The following is a 21,208-nucleotide window of genomic DNA, read 5'->3' as shown; positions in this document are numbered from 1 at the left end:
ACATCATGTCCCTTGGGCATTCAAAGGAGACTATTCTGGGTACTGAAGTTAAATGAACTTCCGTTTCTTCTTTTTTTAAGGTGAGGCATCCTAAAGGAAATCAGTCCTGAATATTCACTGGAAGGATGGATGCTGAAGCTGAAACTCCAATATTTTGGCTACCTCATGTGAAGAGCTGATTCACTGGAAAAGACCCTGATGCTGGGGAAGATTGAAGGTGGGAGGAGAAGGGGACAACAGAGGATGAGATGGTTGGATGGCATCACCGATTCAATGGATAGGAGTTTGAATAAACTCTGGGAGTTGGTGACGGACAGGGAGGCCTGGCGTGCTGTAGTCCATGGGGTCGCAAAGAGGTAGACACAACTGAGCGACTGAACTGAACTGCAGATGAGGCTTTACTGGGGTCCTTTGAACTTCCTTTTCTTACTTCTCACCAGTTGTTCATAATTGTGTCATATTTTAGTTTGCATCATGTTTATACATGACTTCAGAGTTTTTTTCATTTTTCTTAGAGTTTCTAATTGCCTTTCTTCACATTATGACACATAATGCTGCCACTCCATCACACTCTCCAGTTCCCCTGTTCTTAAACATAAAAACTATTGCATGGACTCACTCCTCCCCTCCTAGCTCCTTCCCAGAGAAATCCCGTCTTCTCTATTCTGCAGTGGCTGTTCTTCAGTTGCCAACCTGGGACTTTATTTCACTGATTCCCTGAAGTGAATCCATTGTTTCCTGGATCTCATGCATTTCTTCTTCTTGGTTTATTTAATTTGCTATAGTATATATTCAAGAAACTCTCCAAGAAAACAGGAGATAAACTTTCTGAGTTTTTAAATGTCTTTATTCTAAACTCATATCTGATCTACAGCTTGGTAGGATATAGAAACCTTGGTAGGATATACAAATCCATTTCCCCAGGGTTGCCAATGAGAATGTAATACCATCCCAATTCTTATTCCTATTAGGGTGACCTGGTTTTTCTGGAGGATTTCAGTGGCTTTGTAAGATTTCAAGAGGACTTGTTTATGTATGTCTTTTTTAAATTCATTGTATTTGCCACTCAGAGGCTCCTTTCAACCAAAAGACTTATATTCTGAATATTCTGGTTCTGTGGGCAGTGACTGGAGGGAACATGAGAGCTGGGTTGGAGGGCCATATTCTGTTTTTGATCATGTGATGGCCACACAGGCACGATGTGTTTCCCCAAGAAAGTAAACAGGAATCTGAAGGAGTCCCACTGGGTTTCTGCTCTTTGGACCCATCCTATCACTCCTGTCTTTTCAATTCTCTCCATCTTGTATTATTTATTTGATGATTCTGTGTTACTTCTTTGACGATTTCCTTCTTTCCATTTCCCCCCTTCTTTCTCCCCTAGATTCCAGTTAGTGAGATGTTGAAATTCTTGAACTGGTCCTTTATGTCGTCACTTCTCTCTCTCTCTCTAACATGTGTGCATTCGTGTGCCCCCGAGACATCCTTAACTTTAGTTGCCAGGCCTTATGCTGAAATTTAAAATTTTGGCACTTACATGTTAAAATTTGCACAGCTCTTTCTTGTGTCAGCATCTATTCTTGTCTTATATAATCTCTCTGAATATAGTAATTATTTTTTTAAAAAAGACTTTTTAAGAACAGTTTCAGCCTTACAGAAAAGTTGAGAAGATGTGTCAAGTTCCCATATATCTGCACCCAGGTCTCTAATTATTAACATCTTACATTAGCATTTGTTATAATTAATAACCCAATATTGATACACTATTATTACTATTATTCAAGGCTATACTTAATTCATACTTCCTTAGTTGCTACCTAATGTCTTTTCTTCTGGTCTAGCATCTCATATTACATTTAGTTGTTGTGCCTCCTTAGGCTCCTTTTAGCTTAGACAGTTTTTTGGACTTCCCTTGTTTCTGACAACCTTGATAATTTTGACAAGTACTGGCCAGACACTATCTAGGATATTCCTCTACTAAAATTTGTCTTAACATGCTCCAAGTGCAGTCCGGCTGCACTTTATATTTGGGAACCAGGTAAGTAGTCAAATGGTCAACTGCTCTGTACCCCAGCCTTCAGTGATTCCTCATTCCTAGTACTTCACATCAGCTCTGCCAACTCTGAGTTCATAGCCTCCCTGGGAGATCCTAATGAGCAGAGTGGAATAGAGTAGCTCACTTCTCCACTGCAGCTCACTTCTCCCAGAGCCCCTTGCTCTGGGCTGTGGTCTCGTTTGCTTGCTTCCACTTTCTATCTTCAAGAAATACTAGATCTCCTGTACACTGATTTTTTTCCTCCTCTGTTCATTTCTGACATTCCACTCACTTTCATTGGTTTATTCCTTTTAACACATCAATATTTATCTTCAGAGGAGTTTGGAAAAGAATGAGAGGGGTAGCAGTCTGTCCTCTTTTATGAGCAGACTCCACATATCCACTTTTCATATAAAAGCTCTTATATTTAAGGGAAGGAAGTAAAAATGTCCACTAATTTTGTTGTTTGTTCATAATTCTCTTGGCATAGCTTAGTTTATATTCCTGTCAAAGCTTTTATTAAAGCTTCTGATAATACTCAGTCAGGGTAGTCCCCATAGGAAAAAGAATTCTCCCATATGAGTCTTTCATGAAGCAACTAAGAGTTGTGGGTAAAGGAACAAACAAGGGAATGGGAGGTGCCAGGGATGAGCAGCAGAAAGATACTGTTACAATCCCTAGGGCCAAGGGACCAGAGGGGAACAGACCAACAGGAGCCCAGTAAGCACCACAACTGTGGAGAAGGGGCCTTGCAGCATTAGCTGAATTACAGAGAAACATACAATTAGTATGCTGCAGCAAACAGTTGGGAAGACATGCTAACTTCTTTCTTCTCTGCCCTCCCACCTCCTGGCAGTGCGATCCATTGGCCAGACCAACCTGAAGCTAGTCAGCAAATGGAGTAAAAAAGATGCAGTTTATAGGAGACAGAGTAGGGCCGGGAATGGATGAGTGGGTGAGGGGGAGGGGTGGCTGAAGAGTTTACAGAAAACATAAACAGGAATACATAACATTGGGTTTTATACATGATGGTCTTGATTAAATGTGAAAAACTTAACAATCTTCATTCCCATGAATACTTTTTAAAGGGGAACAAAAACATATCGCAGAAGAGTTTAAGAATAATCAAAGCTATCATGCAGATTAAAATAAGCTCAAAACCCCTGCACATAAAATAAATTACATCGAAACTTCATTTTCTGAACATGTAAAACTGTTCCAACAATTAGAATCTGTCATACAGCATTAAAAAGTTAGGGTAGTGGTTCCCCTACGGTGGCAGGGACTGGCAGGGAGCATGAAGAGTTTGGGGGTGCTGGTAATGTTTGGTTTCTTCATCCGCATGCTAGTTACACAGAAGTGCTCACATTGTGAAAATTGATTGATGCATCATGATTAGTGTGTTTTTATGTGTGTATATGTTGCAATTCAAAAATCTAAAGAAAAAAAAAAGATGGTAGCCACAAATACAACTTAAAAAAATCTAAAGTATGTCCATGTATCTTTCTGCCCTTTTTTAGGCATCCTCACTAACAGTCAACAAGGATTTACTTTAACAACTCAAAAAATGATGTGCATTCAACAGAAATGAAAGGCAGACCTCAGCTTCAAGGCATTTGTGAACTACTTAGGAAAATGTAATATTTAGATATGGAATACATTAACAAGCAATGTATCAAGCTATGAAGAATGCTGTAATAAAAACAGATTCAATATTGGCATGCAACTGATTCTCATCAGAAGGCCTGGATATAAATATTCCCCCACTGGGCTCTTTCTGTTGGAGATCTCTTTCTCTTTAACCTTAATGAAGGTCAACTTGATTAGCTAGGCCAAATGCCTGATTTCAGGAGGTGCTTCTGTGACTGCTGTGGGTGGGCACGGGGGGAGCCTAAGTAAGGCCTCTCTCTTCTGCTTCAGTGGGAGTAGCCCTGTTTCATCTGGGCTATAACATATATATGATTATCTGTTTTATACTATCTGTTTATGCTATTATCTGTATCAATTTTAACTTAACAAAAGGATTTTGCTGCTAAAATAATCTTGGAAACCACTCGTCTAGAAATCTAATCTCTAAATTAGTATATCTCAATTGACATATCTTACAGTTGAAAAAATTTTAAAAGCTTCTGAAACTCTAAAAATAAAACCCATTTTAAAAGGAAATGAAAATTACCTGAAGTAAAGGAATAAAATCATCCTGTTCTAGAGAGCTGCAGCTGGGCTTTGCAAGAAGACAGATAAACTTAGAGGCATCATCATGATGGTTACTCAGCAACCTAGAAAAGAAATGACTGCTTAGGAAGATTGGCTACTGTGAACAGTGACCACAACATCAATAGTTGGGAATTTCAGTCTGGTCTGTAGGCCATTTAGGTCAAGAATCAAGTGCTTTCTTTTAAAATGATTAAAAAAAGGAAAAAATTCCATGCTGCTGATTTTGTTCAAGGGCCTTCTTAATAAAAGCTCAACAAGATGGTATATTATTTCTGTAGAATGCTTCTGAGACCACCAAGTCAACTGACCTAATGCAGGTAAAAATACACGTGAAGAATGTCCATTCAGATTAGCTCAGGGTATCTGGAACCAGAACTCCAGAGCTGCCCACAAGGAGGGAACACATCTGATGGACCACCACATACCATGTAAGACATGAACTTCTGTTTGTCCAGGTTTGCAGACATTCAGGACCAATCTGAGGGGGCTTTTGAAATGAGACTTTGAAGGACCAGGCTTAAGAAAAAATGAAGCCCTATTAAATCTTAAAGCTCTAAGAATTCCTCATATCCAGCTAATTGCTGGACATTTCCATTTGGATGCTATACTCACATAGCAAAGTCAAAATAGTGAAAACCAAATTTAGAATCTTCTTCTCAAAGTCAGTTCTTTTCATGGATATCTATTTTTGTTAATGGTGGTACCACTCCAAGTTATTTGGGCTTGAAAATTTGAAGTCATTTCAAACTTATTTCTCTTCCTTATTCTCCACATCCAGTTAGTCTCCAAACTTTCTTGCTTTTATTCCTTAATCATTTATTGAATGCTAATTGTGTGCCAGATACTGTGTCTGGCCTTGTGTATATTTGGAATACAAAGAAAATAAGACACGGTTTTATGCCCTGTAAGGAGCTTACAGTCTAGTGAGAGAGATACACCAATAAGATCATACTCCTGGATAATCTTATTAGAGAAATAATAAATTCAGGGTGTCATGGAAAGACACAGGATGGCCAGTGAGATTCCCTGAAGAGTTGTGAAATGGAAAAGGGGCTGCTGTGGATCAAGAGGGCTGCATGTACAAATGCCTGGTATGAGATTGCACAAATTATTTGGGCAACTGCAAGCACTGGAGGTGGGAAGGGAAGGGGACATGAGCATTAGGATCAGATCCTGGAGACCCTTTCACATTCAGGTCCAGGTCAAGTCCAGGTCAAGAAGACTGGACTTCCGCCTACTCACAGAAAAATTTTAACTTGGACAGGGAACATGATCAGATGTGTTTTTCATAAACACCAGGCAGAAGTTTGTCTAAGGGCTTAAGCAATAATACTGGCAGCGTGAGAGCTGAAAATGAAAGGACATGATAGTTGATTGGTGTGGAGGGATAAAAGTGGGGAAAGTCCATGATGACTTCCAGGTTTCTAGCCTGGACCACTAGGTGCTTGGAATATAGGATGGGAACATATTTTAAACAACCATTTCTTCCTTCCTGTTTCCAGTTTACCATTAAGTCCAGGGTCTTTTTATTTCATGCTGAGACTTTCAGAAGGGAAGAAGGTCAAAACAGGTTTCAGTGTCCATCCAACCTCACATCACAGATAATTCATCATTCTAAAACATTCTTTGATTATATAATTCCCTTTTCCAAAAATGTTCAACAGTTTTCTACCACTTTCATGAGGAAATCTAGATATCTAAGGTTGGCATTTAAGGCCCTCTTTAATTAGGCTAGAGCCAGTATGCCTATCTCACCACTTTGCTAAACTGAAACGTCCACTCTGGGCAGCCGGCCTGACCCATTCTGCTCTGAGTGTGCCATGTGCGTTCTTGCCTTAGTGCCATTTCTCACGCTGTTTATCTCTCCTAGAAAATCACCTCTCCCAACTTTGCTATCTGAATACAGGTTATTCTTTAAGGTCCAGCTAATAACTCACCTCTTTCAAAAAGCTTTCTCTGATAACTAAATCCCTTACTGATCTTTGTATTATATTTAGTTTATGTGTATTACATATGCCATTGTACCATGAATTTCCTTTTACTTCTCTGGCACCTAAAGGGCAGGCAAAGTTATAGCTCTTTTTTTTTTTTTTCCTTTAGCACTAGAAACAGTGACTTTCATACTAAAGATTCTTAAAAAATGTTTGTGATCTGACCAACAGATATCCACTTAACTGATTCCATTTGTGATTATTAAAGTCATAGAACACTCTTTAAAGTTATTTTCCTTATCATTCTTCAGCATTCTTCTTCTTAAGGCTCCCAAAGATAAATAAATACACATTTCAGAAAGAGATTAGTGAAACAGGTGCTGATGGGAACCATCTCTTATGATTTGAACATGAGTGGGATGATCACAACCAAAAGGCAGTGAGGTCTTTGGAAAATAGTGTTTTCATGAAGAAAGGATAGCAGCACTATGTACAAATTGCACAGATATACCAGATGAAAGAGATTCTGAGAGAGTGAAGTTAAGTCAGATATGGCCTTTTGGTATTAGAAGTATGCAACAGAAAGAAAAGATGAATTATGGTGTTCAGCCAGTGCTAGAGGCTGGTGAACTTCATTCGCCAGCAGGAAAAGAGATAATAAAAGTTACGAAAACTGGAGAAAGAAGGTAAACATAGCTATTCTAAACTATCTTCCAGCGCTCTTAAGATGAAATGATGTTAATGAACAAATGATACTTTGACATGAAAAGGTAAGAGGAAGTAAAGCATATAAAAGTTGGAGCAATATTACCAACTCTGAGAGGAGTTCTGTCACAAAGTTGGTAATCTAGGAACTCAAAACGAAATGCTGTGGAGCAATCTCTTTCCCCTAAAAGTGTCTTGACTGTAGCAGAAACAGTTGTCAAAGAATAGAGAGGAAATGGGCAGCAGAACAGGGAAGGGAGGGGGATCAGAGGCAGGGGAACAAAAGCCTGGTGAGGAGTTCATGTTCGAAACACTCAGAAGAGGGCTCAGAAACCTCCACCCTATGAGCACTGGGACAGGAGGAAAATTATTAACTGCTATGCTGTGACTTTTGTATTTGATTTTCACCACAAGATTATATAGAGCCTATTACTGGGGTAAGTCAGCATGTGTATGTATATGCCAATATGTTTTAATCCTGTTATTTTTTTTTGTACTTGAAAGTCTTAATATGCTCAAGTCGGATCCAGGTCACTAAGCAAAGGGTACAATTTGTAAAAAATTATAAAAATAAACACATGTCTTCTTCAAGGTAAGTGTGGTAATTCAAACCATCATGCTTAGTTGCTTAGTCTCCCAAAATAGCCCTAAGGCTATGGTTTTTCCAGTAGTCATGTATGGATGTGAGAGTTGGACTGTGAAGAAGGCTGAGTGCAGAAGAATTGATGCTTTTGAACTGTGGTGTTGGAGAAGACTCTTGAGAGTCCCTTGGACTGCAAGGAGATCCAACCAGTCCATTCTGAAGGAGATCAGCCCTGGGATTTCTTTGGAAGGAATGATGCTAAAGCTGAAACTCCAGTACTCTGGCCACCTCATGGGAAGAGTTGACTCATTGGAAAAGACTCTGATGCTGGGAGGGATTGGGGTCAGGAGAAGGGGACGACAGAGGATGAAATGGGTGGATGGCATCACTGACTCGATGGACGTGAATTTGAGTGAACTCCGGGAGTTGGTGATGGACAGGGAGGCCTGGCGTGCTTCGATACATGGGGTCGCAAAGAGTCGGACACGACTGAGCGACTGAACTGAACGGAAAGCACCCTCGTTTTTAAAATGCATTTTGAGCGCGCAAGAGAGAAGTTGCCACTAGAGGGCGCTCCAGTCATTATAGTATCTGGCCAGAAAATAGAAAAAAAGACGTTACACTTATCTATTCATAGGATTTTTTTTTTTAATGAGAAAAAGACAGGGACAGTTGCTCATGCTATATATTTCATAAGCAGTTTCCTGCAGTAATGGAAAATGAGGACTTGTGCTTCATGTCCTTTTTCCCCTCTCTGACTTTGCAGAAATCTCTTTTCCTTGGAGATAAAGTGAAAATGATTCATCTCAATAAAGAAATACAGCTGTTGTGGATGCTGCTGCTCTATCCACCAACATAAATGTCCACTCTATCTCAGTGACACAATCTTAAGACACCTGGCTGTTACCATCCTTAACATTATAAAGTTAATTGTAGGTAAACAAGCTGATTACTAGTTTTCTTCTGCCACAGTCAGCTTCAGGCTCACAAACACAGGGTCCTCACATAGTGACAATAACTTAGAATGCATAGTGAAAATAACTTAGAACGTAAGCTCTTCTCTCTGGCTCTAATCATTTATAGAATGAACTACTTCCTTTTATTTATTTTTGAATCTCCCAGATTGTTCAAACTTTTATCTGAAACAATCACAACTCACTCTTGATGCTTTCCCAGATTGTTAGAGGGGTTTTGCCAACAATGCTGAATTCATGGGCTGAAGATACCCTGACAAGAGCTGTGTAACATCTCTATTCTTTCTACCCTTTGTTCACACTCCACCTGAGGCATTTTTTAGGGCCTAGCACCTACCCAGGGGAGAGAAGGTAGCTGAAAACCAGAACATCTACACATTTCAAGTTCTTCAACTCTGCTACTGTTATATGCTTATTTAAAATAACAACAATAGTAACTAATAATAGACAAGCAGACCACCCTGCTGAAGTCCTGGCTTTACTGGTGGGGAAAGGAGAGGGAATCCTAGGCCTTTGGCTCTATTTTCTTCCCTCTGGTTCTAGATGCCACAATAGCCAAAATGGCAAATACCATTTTTTTTAACTGGCTTACTCTTGCCTAATTAGTGCTTTTTTGCTAATTCTGGACTCCAAGAAATTATTCTACTTTTACTATTGCTTAACCATACACTGGAAAAGCCTCATTTTCTAGACTTCTATCCAGCTGTGTCCTATTTGAGTAAGAGAGAGGGAATGGTGGCCACGGCCCTGACTTCTGGAGGGTCATCCCACTAGTGTGTAAGGAGTGATTCTTCCATGGCCACTGCAGCCCTTGGGATCTGAACAACTTAGAACTACTCCCTGTAACAAAATGATCAAAATTCACCTGGAAAACATGAAGCACTTATAACTTTTGGCTTTGGTGTGAACTGGCAGTCTTATTTCTCCTGATCACTTTGTTGTTGTGCAGTCACTTAGTTGTATCCGACTCTTTGCAGCTCCATGGACTGCAACATGCCAGGTTTCCTTGTCCTTCACCATCTCCCAGAGCTTGCTCAAACTCATGTCCATCGAGTTAGTGATGCCATCCAACCATCTCATCCTCTGTCGTCCCCTTCTCCTCCTGCCTTCAGTCTTTCCCAGCATCAGGGTCTTTTCCAGTGAGTAGGTTCTTTGCAGGAGGTGGCCAAAGTATTGGAGTTTCAGCTTCAGCATCAGTCCTTCCAATGAATATTCAGGACTGATTTCCTTTAGGACTGACTGGTTTGATCTCCTTGCAGTTCATGGGACTCTCAAGAGTCTTCTCCAACACCGTGGTTCAAAAGCATCAATTCTCTGGCACTCAGCTTTCTTTATGGTCCAACTCTCACATCCATACAACTATTGCAAACATCACAGCTTTGACTAGATGGACCTATGTTGGCAAAGTAATGTCTCTGCTTTTTAATATGTTCTCTAGGTTTGTCATAGCTTTTCTTCCAAGCAGCAAGCATCTTTTAATTTTATGGCTGTAGTCACCATCTGCAATGATTTTGGAGCCCAAGAAAATAGTCTGTCACTGTTTCCATTGTTTCTCCATCTATTTGCCATAAGTGATGGGACTGGATGCCATGATTTTTGTTTTTTGAAGTTCAGTTTTAAGCCAGCTTTTCCACTCTCCTCTTTCACTTTCATCAAGAGGATTTTGAGTTCCTCTTCACTTTTTGTTATAAGGGTGGTGTCATCTGCATATGTGAGCTATTGATGTTTCTCCCACATCTTTTTAAAAAAATTATTTATTTTAATTGGAGGTTAATTACTTTACAATATTGTATTGATTTTGCCATACATCAACATGAATCTGCCACGGGTATACACGTGTTCCCCATCCTGAACCCCCCTTCTTCCTCCCTCCCCGTACCATCCCTCTGGGTTGTCCCAGTGCACCAGCCCCAAGCCTCCTGTATCATACATCAAACCTGGACTGGCGATTCGTTTCATATATGATATTATACATGTTTCAATGCCATTCTCCCAAATCAATACACCCTCTCCCACAGAGTCCAAAAGACTGTTCTATACATCTGTGTCTCTTTTGCTGTCTCACATACAAGGTTATCGTTACCATCTTTCTAAATTTCATAAATATGCGTTAGTATACTGTTTGGTGTTTTTCTTTCTGGCTTACTTCACTCTGTATAATAGGCTCCAGTTTCATCCACCTCATTTGAACTGATTCAAATATATTCTTTTTGATGGCTGAGTAATACTCCATTGTGTATATGTACCACCTCATTGTGGTTTTGATTTGCATTTCTCTGATAATGAGTGATGTTGAGCATCTTTTCATGTGTTTGTTAGCCATCTGTATGTCTTCTTTGGAGAAATGTCTGTTTAGTTTCTTTGGCCCATTTTTTGATTGGGACATTTATTTTTCTGGAATTGAGCTGCAGGAGTTAGTTGCTTGTATATTTTTGAGATTAGTCCTTTGTCAGTTGCTTCATGGTAAAAGAAATCAAAGAGGACACTAATAGATGGAGAAATATACCATGTTCATGGATTGGAAGAATCAATATAGTGAAAATGAGTATACTACCCAAAGCAATCTATAGATTCAATGCAATCCCTATCAAGCTACCAACAGTATTTTTCACAGAGCTAGAACAAATAATTTCATAATTTGTATGGAAATGCAAAAAAACTCTAATAGCCAAAGCAATCTTGAGAAAGAAGAATGGAACTGAAGGAATCAACCTGCCTGACTTCAGGCTCTACTACAAAGCCACAGTCATCAAGACAGTATGGTACTGGCACAAAGACAGAAATATAGACTAATGGAACAAAATAGAAAGCCCAGAGGTAAATCCACACACCTATGGACACCTTATCTTTGACAAAGGAGGCAAGAATATACAATGGAGAAAAGACAATCTCTTTAACAAGTCGTGCTGGGAAAACTGGTCCACCACTTGTAAAAGAATGAAACTACAACACTTTCTAACACCATACACAAAAATAAACTCAAAATGGATTAAAGATCTAAATGTAAGACCAGAAACTATAAAACTCCTAGAGGAGAACATAGACAAAACACTCTCTGACATAAATCACAGCAGGATCCTCTATGACCCATCTCCCAGAATATTGGAAATAAAAGCAAAAATAAACAAATGAGACCTAATTAAAATTAAAAGCTTCTGCACAACAAAGGAAACTATAAGCAAAGTAAAAAGACAGTCTCCCAAATCTTAATTTAAGCTTGTGCTTCATCCAACCCGGCATTTCCCATGATGTACTCTGCATAGAAGTTAAATAAGCAGGGTGACAATATACAGCCTTGACATACTCCTTTCCCAGTTTGGAACCAGTCTGTTGTTCCATGTCAGGTTCTAACTGCTGCTTCTTGACCTGCATACAGATTTCTCAAGAGGCAGGTAAAGTGGTCTGGTATTCCTATCTCTTTAAGAATTTTTCCACAGTTGGTTGTGATCTACCCAGTCAAAGGCTTTAGTATAATCAATGAAGCAGATGTTTTTCTGGAATTCTCTAGCTTTTTCTATAATCCAACAGATGTTGGCAATTTGATCTCCAGTTCCTCTGTCTTTTCTAAATCCAGCTTGAACATCTGGAAGTTCACAGTTCACATACTGTTGAAGCCTGGCTTGGAGAATTTTGAGCATCACTTTGCTAGCGTGTGAAATGAGTCCAATTGTGTGGTAGTTTGAACATTCTTTGGCATTACCTTTCTTTGGGATTGGAATGAAAACTGACTTTTTCCAGTCCTGTGGCCACTGCTGAGTTTTCCAAATTTGCTGGCATACTGAGTGCATCACTTTAACATCATCATCTTTTAGGATTTGAAATAGCTCAGCTGGAATTTCAACACCTCCACTAGCTTTGTTCGTAGTGATGCTTCCTAAGGCCCACTTGACCTCACACTCCAGTATGTTTGGCTCTAGGTGAGTGATCACACCATCGTGGTTATCTGGGTCATGAAGATCTTTTCTGTATAGTTCTTCTTCTGCTGCTGCTGCTAAGTTGCTTCAGTAGTGTCCGACTCTGTGCAACCCCATAGACAGCAGCCCACCAGGCTCACCCATCCCTGGGATTCTCCAGGCAAGAACACTGGAGTGGGTTGCCATTTCCTTCTCCAATGCATGAAAGTTGAAAGTGAAAGTGAAGTCACTCAGTCATTTCTGAATCTTAGCGACCCCATGGACTGCAGCCTACCAAGCTCCTCTGTCCATGGGATTTTCCAGGCAAGAGTACTGGAGTGGGGTGCCATTGCCTTCTCCGAGTTCTTCTGCTACCTCTTCTTAATATCTTCTGCTTCTGTTAGGTCTACACTGTTTTTTTCCTTTATTGTGTCCATCCATGCATGAAATGTTCCCTGGTATCTCTAATTTTCTTGAAGAGATCTCTGCTGCTGCTGCTGCTGCTGCTGCTAAGTCGCTTCAGTCGTGTCCGACTCTGCAACCCCATAGACGGCAGCCTAGGAGGCTCCCAGCCTACGAGGCTCTCCTGTCCCTGGGACTCTCCAGGCAAGAACACTGGAGTGGGTTGCCATTTCCTTCTCCAATGCAGGAAAGTGAAAAGTGAAAGTGAAGTCGCTCAGTTGTGTCCGACTCCTAGCGACCCCATGGACTGCAGCCCACCAGGCTCCTCCATCCATGAGATTTTCCAGGCAAGAGTACTGGAGTGGGGTGCCATTGCCTTCTTTCCCATTCCTGATCACTTTAGTTCTATTGAAATGCAAGAAGAACTTGGTGAACTCAACTTGTGGCTAGATTTTTAAAAATAAGAATATAGTTATTAATCACCTATGATGTTCTCAAGCATTATACTAGTAAGGGCTTTGAGGTGGCAGGAAAGGATTAGAAGAATCTGTAAGCTGAGTTTTGCTGCTATTATATGCTGATTCTAAATAACAATGATGATAGCGATGGCAGGTGAACAGCATTTCCCAGTAGTTCATCAAGAAGGGTATCCAGCCCAGAAAGTGAGAACAACAAACTTAGAGAAGGCTGATCAGTTAAAAGAGGTAGAAGGGGGCAAGCTATAACATTCCTTTAAATTGTGCATAAATATATCAAGAAATAAGTTCTAAAGAAAGAAGGGAGAAAAAAGAAAAGTGAGAAGAAAGTTGGATTTAAATTCAAGAGAACTTGTCAGGATATTAAAATCCAGGAGTATCTTTATAAATATACTAACCCTTTGTTCCTTAACTGGAGCTTTCAAAAAGTAATGACTAAAATCTATTAGAATTCAGTTATTTTTTAAAAGAAAGGCCTTTATTTATTTTCGGCCATGCAGCATTTGGGAATCCTAACTCTCAACCAGGGATGGAATCAGCACCCCTTGGGTTAGAAGCACAGAATCTTAACCACTGGACCACCAAGGAAGTCCCAGAATTCAGTTATTTTTAATAAATCAACTGGATACAATTCTAAATTGGATCAGATGAGAATGAAAGCATGTGACATGTATGATTTGCTGCCCTTAAAGGAGCATTTATGACACTGCTACAAGAGTCAAATCCTAAGACTCAAATTGTTAACAAGTGAAACTAAGAAATTATCAAATATTATTAAACAAGTAGTTTTGGAGATCTGCTTTAATGATCAGAGACATGTAAGATAAAGGCTTAGGGAAAGAATTTGTTTGTGGACATAAAAAGTTGTGAATCATTGAATTTTACTTGCTGAAACAAAGAGTAAGGGGGAAATTAATGAATGAGTAAAATTAGCGTCCTTTATAAAGCATGTCACTAGGACCAGATAATTCCTTGCCCAGCCTGAGTAGCTGCTCTCTTACTTACTTTCTCCACATGGTGATGAATGACTGTGCTGACACAAATCCTGTCCTTTCTCCCCCTGCAGCCCTGAACATGGGGGCTTTCCAATAAAGAGGACAGCCGCAGGCCTGCAAATAAAACACAAATGCAGTGTGAGCCAAGGGGCAGTGAAGAGATGACATGGCCTTTGTGGCTTTTACCCTTCAGGGCACAGTGGACAGAAGGGGACCTGGGGGAGCAAAACTGGGATGGAGGCAGATACATCAGCTGGGGTAGATTCAGCAAGACAGAGGGAAAACAATACAAGAGGATGACACGTTTCACGAAGAAGATGAATATTCATTTGCCTTTTCTTAAAGTACATTTATAGTGATGTTTCTTTCCCGTAAATTTTATAGTTAAAGCAACCAGTCTCCCTCCCTTCCTACCACTCTTACATCATGTATTTTCTACTTTTAGAAAGAAAAATAAGTGACTGAATGTCTTGGTTGTGTAAATGGCCTCCCTTCCTATGGGAGAAAAATATAGCCACCTTTACTGCCCAGTTACTTGGTATCAATACGCTCTAACCTCTCTCTTCTTTTCTCCTTTGCTTACTGTGTTATTAGGTCCCAGGTTCAAGGAGAAACAGAAAAGCCTGGACTGTTTTAGAAAACAGCTATAAATCTATTTAAATGGTTACAATTCAGGTGAAAGATGGGAGGCAAAAATTAAAATGCTATCACTTATTTATATATCAGAACATATCACCAATGACAACATATTATAACAGCCTTAGAAAGAACTAAAATACAATATCCTAAAAAGTAATGATTTTCTTCTCAATAAAAAACCTTTTTCTTTCAATTAAGAAAAATGTACACCCATGGTGGATTCATGTCAATGTATGGCAAAACCAATACAATATTGTAAAGTAATTCGCCTCCAATTAAAATAAATGAATTTATATTAAAAAAATAATAATAAAGAAAAATTATTCTTATCATTTTATAAGAAATAATTCATACCAAATTTACCCGTTTTTTTTCCTAGAGGGAAAATTCTTCCAAGTATTAATATCTAAATATTAGCAGAAAAATAATCTCCACATGTTCCCAATTTTGTATACACACATAAAATGTCTTCCCAAATCTGAAGCTCTTCAAAGAGTCACATCTTATTCCTGGATAAAGATATTCTTAATAGATATAGGACTGTTGAGTCTTATTCTACAAAGGGAAGCTTCTCCTCTGGTAGATGACTAGATGTGAATCTGTATTAGGCTGAGGTGAAGCTGCTCCTGATGTGGGGCCTCTGTGCATAGGGGATCCTGCAGAAGCCTGAACAGTACTTCATCTGAGATTAGTTATGCTGAGAGAATGCCCAGGACTGCTGGGTTCATGTCAGAGATGAGGACATGGATGATGAGATTCAAGCCAAGGGTGGTAAGTTAAGTACAGGGCAGAAATAAGAGATTGCTTCTGCCAGGGCCACCCAATCACATTCTGCAAGCAGGGTGGAATTTAAAATTTCTTAAGTCCAGAGGTCAAATACCTCCACTGAGGTCAAGAATGAGGGAAAGTTGTTACTTAGCAACCAAATGGATTTTGTTTATTGTGTAAATTATGATTGCCATGGTACAAAGCTCACAATTAATATACTTTGGGTGGTTACTGTCAAATCTACTTTCCCCAATCCCAAGTCTCCCTTTCATAAGGAATAGTAGTATGCCAAGAAAATGCTCTTATATGTGATAGGCTATTGGCAACTGCTGGGAAAATTAAAAGAACAGCCTATATTATGGAGGTGGTGGTGCAGAGCCACAAAAAGAGAGAGAAAATATAGAGAGAGACTGGGACTGGCTTGCCAAAATACTTGATTCATGTCAATCTATGCCAAAACCAATACAGAATTGTAAAGTAAAAATTTAAAAAAAAAAAATCATAAAAAAAAAAAAAAAGAAGCTCCCAACATTAGAGTCACTACGGATTTTTCAGAATTGGAAGGGATCAGGAATCGTCTAGCTCATCCTTGGGAAGTGGTCACCAGTTCAGCTGAAACACGTTCCGGGCCTGTGCACTTACCATCCTGTGGGACTACATCCACTATTAAACTACTTTCATTTCCTTGGATTATGATTTTTATTCAGAAGACTTTGTTAAAATGTACATGTCAGCTCATAAAGAGTAGCAAATCACTGGGATTAATATTTACAAATTAATTATGGAGAACAGTGTGGAGATTCCTTAAGAAACTGGAAATAGAACTTCCATATCACCCAGCAATCCCACTGCTGGGCATACACATTGAGGAAACAGAACTGAAAGAGACACGTGTACCCCAATGTTCATCTCAGCACTGTTTATAATAGTCAGGACATGGAAGCAACCTAGATGTCCATCAGCAGATGAATGGATAAGAAAGCTGTGGTACATATACACAATGGAATATTACTCAGCCATTAAAAAGAATACATTTGAATCAGTTCTAATGAGGTGGATGAAACTGGAGCCTATTATACAGAGTGAAGTAAGCCAGAAAGAAAAACACCAATACAGTATACTAACTCATATTTATGGAATTTAGAAAGATGGTAATGATAACCCTGTATGCGAGACCGCAAAAGAGTATAGAATAGTTGTATAGAACAGTCTTTTGGACTCTGGGAGAGGGCGACAGTGGGATGATTTGGGAGAATGGCATTGAAACATGTATATTATCATATGTGAAACGAATCGCCAGGCCAGGTTCGATGCATGATACAGGGCGCTCAGGGCTGATGCACTGGGATGACCCAGAGGGATGGGATGGGGAGGGAGGTGGGAGGGGGGTTCAGGATGGGGAACATGTGTATACCCATGGTGGATTCATGTTGATGTATGGCAAAACCAATACAGTATTGTAAAGTAATTGGCCTCCAATTAAAATAAATAAACATATATATATAAAAAAAAACAAAAAACAAATTTATTATGACCCAAAGGCAGAAACCTAAGAGATATGGTACCGAGACCACCTGACCTGCCTCTTGAGAAACCTGTATGCAGGTCAGGAAGCAACAGTTAGAGCTGGATATGGAACAACAGACTGGTTCCAAATAGGAAAAGGAGTAGGTCAAGGCTGTATATTGTCACCCTGCTTATTTAACTTATATGCAGAGTACATCATGAGAAATGCTGGACTGGAAGAAACACAAGCTGGAATCAAGATTGCTGGGAGAAATATTAATAACCTCAGATATGCAGATGACACCACCCTTATGGCAGAAAGTGAAGAGGAACTAAAAAGCCTCTTGATGAAAGGGAAAGTGGAGAGTGAAAAAGTTGGCTTAAAGCTCAACATTCAGAAAACGAAGATCATGGCATGCAGTCCCATCACTTCATGGGAAATAGATGGGGAAACAGTGTCAGACTTTATTTTTTTGGGCTCCAGAATCACTGCAGATGGTGACTGCAGCCATGAAATTAAAAGACGCTTACTCCTTGGAAGAAAAGTTATGACCAACCTAGATAGCATATTCACAAGCAGAGACATTACTTTGCCAACAAAGGTCCATCTAGTCAAGGTTATGGTCATGTATGGATGTGAGAGTTGGACTGTGAAGAAAGCTGAGCACCGAAGAATTGATGCTTTTGAACTGTGGTGTTGGAGAAGACTCTTGAGAGTCCTTTGGACTGCAAGGAGATCCAACCAGTCCATTCTGAAGGAGATCAGCCCTGGGTGTTGTTTGGAAGGAATGATGCTAAAGCTGAAACTTCAGTACTTTGGCCACCTCATGCGAAGAGTTGACTCATTGGAAAAGACTCTGATAATGGAAGAGATTGGGGGCAGGAGGAAAAGGGGACGACAGAGGATGAGATGCCTGGATGGGGTCACTGACTTGATGGACATGAGTTTGAGTGAACTCCGGGAGTTGGTGATGGACAGGGAGGCCTGGCGTGCTGCAGTTCATGGGGTCGCAAGGAGTTGAACATGACTGAGCGACTGAGGTGAACTGAACTGAGATACATTTTGAAGTGGGTGTGAAAGGACTGACCTATTTTTCTTGTAGTGGGACACCCTGAGTAGCCAAGGGTTGAGCAGCATAAAGTTATCAAGCCCTTGGAGAAAATACTAAATGCAAAAACGAGATGGGCAGTGGATGGCAAGGGCTGCAGATATGACTGCTTTTTAAAAATGTCGGTATTTCTCTGGTGGTCCAGTGGTTAAGAATCCATCTTCCAATGTAGTCTGACTCCTGGCTGGGAAAATAAGATCTCACATGACGTGGGCTAACTAAGCCCATGCACCACAACGAAAGAAGCCCCCATGTGCCACAACTAGAGAAAGCCTGCATGCCCCAAGGAAGACCCTGCACAGCCAAAATAAAATAAATTAATAAATAAAAATTGCTCTGAAATCAGAGAAAATGATAAAATCCCGCTATTTAAAAAATAAATGTATGTCTGGCCTGCATCTTCTTAAAAACAGAGAATTACGATAAAATGAGCCAGGAGATCAATACAAACCTAAAAAAAGTAAATAATATTAATCTGAGGGCAACAGAATAGAGACTTTTATAACAAAGGAGAGAACAAGCTCAAGGCTCTTCACAAAGGAAAAGACAGGATGACAAGTGAGGAGGTACAGAGTTTAGAAAATGGGTTTAGAAAACAGGTTTAGAGGAGAAGGCAAGCGTCAGTGTTGCTGGAGCCAAGAAAACTTGATTAACACCTATAATTTCATCTAAAAATGACCCAACAACATAAAGAACTGAAATCAAGTTGTCTAATGATATGTAGGAAGAGACGCTCAGCCAATATTTGTAAGGTTCTTTAACATTTTAAAATGTCTCATGCTTGTTATTTTTTTCAGTCCTGACATGACCCCATACAGAAGAGGGCAGGTATTTTTATTTCATTCTGCAGACAAAGAAATAAAGGTACCAAGAGGCTACCTTATAGGCCACAGGCAAGAGGGTTAAGATGGTGCTATGTCAGCTAGTAAGAAGACCTGGAACGCTCTATACAGTTCAGAAGATAGTTTCATTCTTCTCCCTCAAGCCTGTCAGAGGCTAAAACTCAGTGGTGCCAAATACTTTCCTTGCTGTTGCTCAGTTTCTGTTCCTATGCTGCTTTTGTCCCTCTTAGATCATTCTCTATTCGTTTCTTCTCCATCACTTCATAAAGCTGTGGAAAAAAATACAAACTACTACACTAAGAATTTAATCAGAAATGGAGAGCAATCTCTCCAAGGAGCTAAGACAGTCTGCAGAACAAAGAGTGGTGCAAAGGCTGGTGTAGTGAGTCCTAACAGACTGGCCATAGCCGAGAACAAGTTGGATTACATGGAACTAGCGAACTGGAAGACATAATTAAATAATTTTTTTAAAATAAATGATTTTAAGAACAAAGAGATAAAATCCAATAAAATGAGCTAATATAGTACTTGTGAGGTCATCATACACACGTCCTCATCTTACATGCAATGTTAGTTCACTTTGCTACCTGAACTGACAATTAAGGTCTGAGGGCAATGAACACAAATGCTTAGCACCCCTGAATGGAATTTAGGACTACAGTCAAGCACAATTCAGACAAGTTAATCAGATATGTATGTGTATACTGACTATTGTGCCACATGATAATTTGGTATAAACAGTAAATTATTATGTAAATGACTGTTACTATGGCTAAACAAGTTTTCTATCTTTTTTATAATTAAAAAATTTATTTTTGGTTGTGCTGGGTCTTTATTGCTGCGAGCAGGGGCTACTCTCTAGTTGCGGTGCACAGGCTTCTCTCATTGTGGTAGGTTCTCCTGTTGTGAGCATGGGCTATAGGGCATGAGGTTTCAATGGTTGTGTCTCTCAGGCTTTCGAGCAAAGGCTAAATAGTTTTGGCACGCAGGCTCAGTTGCTCTGCAGCACATGGGATCTTCCCGGATCAGGGATAGAACCTGTATATTGGCAGGTGGATTCTTTACCCCTGAGCCAGCAGGGAAGCCCCAGTTTTCTCTTTTTAAACTTCTCTATGTTGTCAGCTGTAACACTGGCAGTTTTTCCTGATGCCACCTACAGATAGATCCCCACTGTCTGAACAGGAAAGTCCTCCCTTTGACTCCCCAGCACCAACCCCTTCCCTGACCTGACTACACTCTCTCCTACACTCCCTGTGACCACGTGGAGTCCTCAGGCTCCCTGCTGTCCTCTCACTGTGCATTCACTGTGGAGTGCTGGCGGGCCGCTGAGCCACAGGCAGGGAGGGCTACCAGGAGCCAGGTGGGAGCGCCAGAGCAGGAGGGTGAAGGCAGCATGCAGGAAAGCTCCTCAGGCAGGGGCTGGGAATATTCAAGAGGAGGGAGGTTGACCTGAGACCTTCAAGACAGAGCAGGCTGCAGGTCTCTGACAGTGAGGCACTGATCCCTTGGATTGGCTCTCCAGATGTGGAGAGCCCAGCAGAGCCAAGAGGGAACTACCACGGTGCTCAATCTGCCGTTTCTCCTGCTTGTTTGCTCAAAGTTGTCCATGAAGCCTCCCGTCTCTCTTACGCAAACCATTGCCATGTTAGACATACCCTGTTTGGCATTTATGTGATTAACATGTTATCTCCAAATGCAGATTTCATTCATCTCTGCTAAATTCTCTTAGGTTCAACATTCCAGCCCATTCAGATAATTTACCACCTTGATTCATAATAAAAGAGTCATCTCTTAAAGCTTGGGGTAAAAAATTGCAAATGCCCTGAAAGAACCTATAATTTATTTGAGTGGATACTGCTTAGTAGAAATAGCTGATTTTACGTTAGCCCACTTCAGGGGAGATAAGGTAGAAACAGCATGATGCAGGAGTCAGAGGACATGTCTCCTGACATGTACAAACTGTGATCTCAGGTACATACTTGTGGGATATCAGTTTCCTCATGTTACAATAGAATGGAAATAGGTGAGATCTTATTTCTAGAATGAGTTTGTTTTTCTCTAGAAACACCTAAGGTGCCAACAAGAAAGCAAGACGGGGATGATGAAAAAAGGAGTAAAAAAAAATAAAGAATTCTT

The 21,208-nt window shown here is 40.1% G+C and overlaps 1 protein-coding gene across 4 annotated transcripts in view; it reads right to left on the bottom strand.

The window, feature by feature from the left end:
- The window catches only part of PPP2R3A (protein phosphatase 2 regulatory subunit B''alpha), a 242,383-nt gene that overhangs the window by 127,218 nt on the left and 93,957 nt on the right, over positions 1 to 21,208 (bottom strand). For all 4 annotated transcript variants that reach the window (XM_040233119.1, XM_040233113.1, XM_040233133.1 and 1 more), the window contains 2 exons: positions 14,219 to 14,322; positions 4,209 to 4,311 (listed from right to left, as the gene is read on the bottom strand). In XM_040233119.1, the coding sequence (XP_040089053.1) occupies positions 4,209 to 4,311; positions 14,219 to 14,322 (207 nt within the window). The remainder of the gene's footprint in view (positions 1 to 4,208; positions 4,312 to 14,218; positions 14,323 to 21,208) is intronic.

This window comes from Oryx dammah, unplaced genomic scaffold, assembly GCF_014754425.2.
Source record: "Oryx dammah isolate SB20612 unplaced genomic scaffold, SCBI_Odam_1.1 HiC_scaffold_2, whole genome shotgun sequence".
NCBI classification, from domain to species: domain Eukaryota; kingdom Metazoa; phylum Chordata; class Mammalia; order Artiodactyla; family Bovidae; genus Oryx; species Oryx dammah.
The sequence above is the reverse complement of the archived record's forward strand: the minus strand, read 5'-3'. Positions and strand labels throughout refer to the sequence as shown.